General features: G+C 37.8%; 1 protein-coding gene across 1 annotated transcript; it reads left to right on the top strand.

Moving 5' to 3' along the window:
• TMED5 (transmembrane p24 trafficking protein 5) lies at positions 1–4,810 on the top strand. The gene is made up of 4 exons (XM_070939359.1): positions 1–285; positions 2,361–2,458; positions 3,067–3,241; positions 4,296–4,810. Exons 1-4 carry the CDS (start codon positions 94–96, stop codon positions 4,512–4,514), a joined length of 684 nt encoding a protein of 227 aa, XP_070795460.1. The 5' UTR covers positions 1–93; the 3' UTR covers positions 4,515–4,810.
• Positions 4,811–6,000: the final 1,190 nt, after the last annotated feature.

The following is a 6,000-nucleotide window of genomic DNA, read 5'->3' as shown; positions in this document are numbered from 1 at the left end:
ACGCGTGTGAGACTATCCCTCATTAGAGGTGGCGCGAGTTGCGATCTGCGGCTTGCGGTTTCCTGACTTGCCCCGTTTGCGGAGCTTTTGAGGATGAGGACGGCGACCGGGCAGCGTTTGCTAGTCTTCGTCCCGTTGCTGCTGCTGCTGCTTCCCCCGCCGCCTAGAGTTTTGGGGTTTGTTGCTTCTCTAGACAGCGACTTCACCTTCACGTTACCCGCCGGCCGGAAGGAGTGCTTCTTCCAGACCATGAAGAAGGAGGCCACGTTGGAGATCGAGTTCCAGGTGAGGAGGGAAGGTGGTGGGAAGATCGGGGATCGCCTATATATGAAATCGTGGTAGCAAAAGGAGGGGGTGAGGGGGCAGCTTGGTGTGTTTTATATAGGCGCCTCGGTGCCCAGCTTGAAGTTCAGTGCCCGAGTTTCTCCAAGAATCGGTAGAGACATCCAAGAAGCCAAGAGAGCAAACTTTTGATTCAACCCGCAGAAGGAAAAGATCCCCTGCTAAAGAGGAAGTATGCGCTTCAAAGACACTGCCCTGGAAAAAGTTCAAATCTGTGGTTTCCTCTTACACTTGCACGCTTATTTTCAGCTCCAGAAAGAAGTGACGCAAAGTATTTGGTCACTGTGCCCAGATTCACATGGCGATAGGCAGGGCACAAACCTTGTATTAATACTGCAGTAATGCAATGTGATCATGTGAAGATAATCATTTTTGCCAGGTTCTCTGTTTTTGTCTTGGATTTAATTTAAAAGTTGCAAGTCAAATGTTTGGGATCTATTCGTCTTTATTATATAACAGAATAGAACAGTGGTTCTCAACCTATGGGTCGGGACCCCTTTGGGGGTCAAACGACCCTTTCACAGGGGTCGCCTAAGACCATCGGAAAACACATATTTTCAGTGGTCTTAGGGATAATTTTATGGTTGGGGGTCACCACAACTTGAGGAACTGTATTAAAGGGTCGTGGCATTAGGAAGGTTGAGACCCACTGGAATAGAATAACAGCGTTGGGAGTCATCTTGTAGGTCATCTAGTCCAACCCACCCTCCCATCCGCCGCCCAAGCAGGAAACCGTTTCTGACAGATGTCAGCCCAGTCTCTTATTGAAAATTTCCAGTGATGAAGCTCCCACAACTTCTGAAGGCAAGCTGTTCTGTTGGTTGATTGTTCTCACTGTCAGAATATTTCTTCTTATTTCTAGGGTGAATCTCTCCTTGATCAGTTTCCATCCATTATTCCTTGTCTTATGCCTTCAGGTGCTTTGGAAAAATTACTCACAGTATCAAAACTTTAAAGAATGAAGCATTCACATCTCTGGCCATCATCTAACCTTCCACAACTTGGTACATTCTAGATGAATAGGTTACACGTGCCATCATTTCTTCTAATTAACCTATTGGCCATGCTTGCTAGGAAACTGAGAGTCATGCATGTTGACGCCATGGCTAGTCTAGGTTGAGGGAATGTGGTAGTTCGTGTTTGTTTTACAGAGCAAACAGACTAGCTAAATATCAGTGACCCAGCTTGATCAAGCTGGTTTTTAGATGCTTGGACTGACAAGTCTACATAACAAAATTCTGCAGCGTACTTAGATCGTGAAAGCCAAATAAGTCTAAAATGTACTGACTGAGATGAATAGATTAAATGAAAATTTGACTACATTGGATATGAGCAGTTTCTTCTCCAGTGGCACGGAACTATCTGTTGGTTATTGCTTATGTGTGCTGTTGTCCTATTCTGTATTTTATGGAGCATGATTTATTAATGAGAAAAATGAATTTGTAGATCAATTCTACTCAAGGTTACTAGAAAGTTAATTTCAAATTTCTTCTCCATATTAGTATTCTTTTGAATTTCCTTTTCATTATTGGGAAGGAGAGGTTATTTTTATATGTGTGTATATAAAATTTATATGCCGTCCATCTCAAGCTGACTTGGGTTATACAAACAGAAGGTGCTAAGTGCCGTGGGTGGCATAGTTGCCAATTATGGAATATCTTTGTGTAATGACAGTTTTTTTTTATAAAGAAGAATGCTGCTATTATTCTTCATAAGGTGAAGAACAAGTAAATGCTAGATTAAAAATGCTGTTGCTTTCACAAAATCTTGGGCCATGTTTATCTAATCTATTAAATAATAGATTAGATAATAGAATAAATAAACAATATTTTGATATACTATTATCTATATCTGCAGTTCTCCCTGCTATATAAATTAGATGTCCCCAATAGCTTCCAAGTCCGGTTCACAGAGTTATATCACTTTGTTCACTTTAAGACCGGTTTATAAAAACCTTGTTTGCCAATTTCTTAAGTTGATGAGTACTGGTTTAATTTCTACCTTTGTTGCATTCTTAGGTACTAGACGGAGCAGGTTTAGATGTGGATTTTCACCTCGTATCTCCAAAACATGAAACCATAGTTTTTGAACAGAGAAAATCAGATGGTGTCCACACGTAAGTTTAAAAATGATAAAAGACTCACTTGGCAGATCCTGAGTTTTGAAAAAGAAAATTCACAGAAGGGTTGAACAATCCTTGGTGTTCATCCCCCCTTCCCCCAAATCGTCTAAAAGCTGGCGAGATCTTTTTGAAAGATATGAAACAAGGTATAGGGAACTGCTATGGAAAGAGATATTACTTAAAATCTTCTCTTTCTGCAGCTGAAATATGCTAAGTTTGAAGTTCCCAAAGTATTTTTGCTTCAGTGTCTTTAGTGTCTCTATAATTCTTTCATGGCATGCTGTGATATGACACAGTTTGGGAACCATGGCTTAAAACAAATGGTGAACTCACAAAGATACTATGGGATATTTTAAATTTTTGAGGGAAACAGCAATATTAAGCCAATGTCCAACAGATGTTAAGTATTGCTCTTTTCCTCAACAATTTAAAGTATTGCACAGCATCCCTACAAATTTCTAGCGACCCAAGGTGCTGCAGCAGTTTAGAAGATGTAACATTACCTGTATCCTTTTAAAGTTTCAGAATACTGTCATTAAGGGATTTGAAAGGAATATAACTGCCTATACAGTGTATTAAAGTGCAATGTCTTATGTTAACAGAGTGGAGACAGAGGAAGGTGATTACATGTTCTGCTTTGACAACACATTTAGCACCCTATCAGAGAAAGTGATTTTCTTTGAACTGATCTTAGATAACATGGGAGAAGAAGAAGAAGATTGGGAAAAATATGCAACAGGAACAGAGCTTCTGGATATGAAGTTAGAAGATATTCTGGTATGTAACATAGCTCTTGTGGAATGTATGACTGCTGGTACTTAAAATGTGTTTGTTCTCTTTTTCACTGAATCAAAATTGGAGCAGCTATTGTACATCTATCCCTATTGATTACATTAACGTTTACTTCATGTAATATACACAGTATTGGCATTTTTTATTAGGATTCAAAATGTTTCAAATTCAGAATGTTTTGAAAACTTCTGTTTTTCTCTGTGATGGAAGAATGAGATAAAGAGGGTTTACGTACTTGGAATAGCAACACTGGAATAGTATACAAGTAGTCCTCGATTTACATCAGTTCATTTAGTGAACTGAAGGTATGACGACACTGAAAAAAAGTGACTTATGGCCATTTTTCACACTTATGCCTGTTGCAGCATCCCTACAGTCATGTGATTTACATTCAGATGTTTGACAACTGGTTCAAATTTATGAAGGTTGTAGCGTCCTGAGTTCATGTGATCATCTTTTGCAACCTTCTGACAAGCAAAGTCAATGAGGAAGCCTGATTCACTTAACAACCATGTTACTAACAACAACTACAGTGATTCGCTTAACAAATGTGGCAAGAAAAATCATAAATTGGGGCAAAACTCATTTAACAAATTTCTCACTTAGCAACATAAATTTTGGGTTCAATTGGAGGTCATTAGTCGAGGACTACCTGTATTTACAAACATAAAGCTGGAGTATCAGGAGTATTGTGAGTGCTAAAATTTAAAAAAAAAAACATATTCATCTTAGAGAACATTGAGATCAAAGGAATTTTTAGCTGACTATCTCTGGCTGAAAGAGCATGATTTGTGGTCTTCCAATATTTTAGTACTACCGGTATATAGTATATGAAAAGAGCCCTTTCAGCTGCCTATGTGAATAAAAGATTTCTTGACCAGAACATTGGAGCTAGGAACAATGGCCTACGGAAAGGAGGGATGGAGCATGATCTCACAGTGTCAACACTAGGAGTAATTTTCAGATTTGTCTTTGTTCTATTTTTTTCTTTAAAAATATTTGGTTTTAAAACTAGTGGTTGTTTGTGTTTTTTTACTAGGAATCTGTCAACAGTGTGAAGGCTCGACTTGGCAAAAGTATTCAGATTCAAAACCTGCTCAAAGCATTTGAAGCTCGTGATAGAAATATACAAGAAAGCAATTATGACAGGGTAAACTTCTGGTCCATGGTCAACCTGGCAGTAATGATTATAGTGTCAGCTGTTCAGGTGTACATGTTGAAGAGTCTTTTTGAAGATAAAAGGAAAACTAGAACTTAACACAAGAGGGTTTCATTTAAAGCAATAAATAAGGGGATTTGCAATACACTGATTAAGAAAAAAAGATGGCTATTACTTCTCAGCTGTTTGGAATGGATAATAACCTTCACATACGATTTTTACAAAATTACGAACAGAGTGGCTTTTCTCTAACTTGGTGCATAATTTGTCTCTGATGCCATTTGTCTTGCACAGAATACTGGAGCAATGCCAGTTTTTTAACATTTGTAATTATGTCTATACTTTTTGCCTAACTTTTTTTAAAAAGTAAATGATTTGTTTCATAACCTTATAAAGATGTGTTTTCAGTATTTAATGACCAGAGTCGAGTAGAAATGCTGAAAATAAGCCTACTATTAGATTCTCTGTTAAAGTAAAGCTCCTTGTGATTTATTTGTACTAAGACATTTTCAAAATGAATGTTTGAAAGGCACTTGTTCCAAACTCCAGCAGTTCACAGACATTAATAGTCAATAGGTGGAATAAAATCCAAGTCACTAAGTCTATATAGCAAAGTTGTATTGGTTCAGTAGTATCAGCTACTTGGGTCCAAATTCAGAAGTCAATATAGTGGATCAATCTTTGTAATAATTCAAAATACAAGCTAATAAGTTCTAAAAGAAACATTTGTTCAAATACCATACTTAATTATGTAATGAAAACTCACTTTTCTTCTCAAATTTTTATGTAGAATTTTAACTTTGGAGACCCAATAAAAGAGAGTATTTGTAATCAGGATTGAAATGAGGGGTCCTTGATGCTCTCTGAGTTTGGTTGTTTTCTTGCAGATGTTTCATTACCCAAATTAGGTAACATCAATGCTAGTCATGGTTACCTAGTTTGGATAATGAAATGTCTGCAAGAAAACAACCTAACTCGGAGAGCATCAAGGACCCCTCGTAACTCTAGAATGCCTGGAAATAACAACCTGTATTTTTCGGAATATAAGACACACTTTTTTCCCTCCTAAAAGAGGCTGAAAATTTGGGTGTATCTTATACTCTGAATGAAGCTTTTTTTCAGCCATAACTAGGCACTAGCGAGTGAAGCGGTCCCTAAAGAGGCGCTAGCAAGTGAAGCAATCTCCATGATTTGCCTGCTTTTCTCATTACTTTTCTCTCCAAAGATCAGTTGTGCTTTAGAAGCTGTTTTTTATCCCCAAGCAGGGGATAAAAACCAGCAAACTAATGTGCTGAAGCTGGCCAGCCTAAGGACACTGGCCAGATGAATACCTGGTAGGCAGATTTTTTTCTCCTATTTTCCTCCCCAAAAACTAAGCTGCGTCTTATACTCTGGTGCATCTTATACTCTGAAAAATACAGTATGTTGAGTTAATATTATTAATCTTAACATAATATTAATGTGCATTAGGACTACTAGCATCCTGGAAGATGCTGCTGGTTTAAGAATCACACTCAATAAAATTAACACAAACGTTGATGGAAACATTTTTCATGAAAGCCTGAAAAAAGGTGTGTTGCTTTAA

The sequence above is a fragment of the Pituophis catenifer genome, unplaced genomic scaffold (assembly GCF_029215685.1).
Source record: "Pituophis catenifer annectens isolate HBS135680 unplaced genomic scaffold, rPitCat1.0.hap2 SCAF_3, whole genome shotgun sequence".
Lineage (NCBI taxonomy): Eukaryota > Metazoa > Chordata > Lepidosauria > Squamata > Colubridae > Pituophis > Pituophis catenifer.
This window is presented reverse-complemented; position numbering and strand designations above follow the sequence as displayed.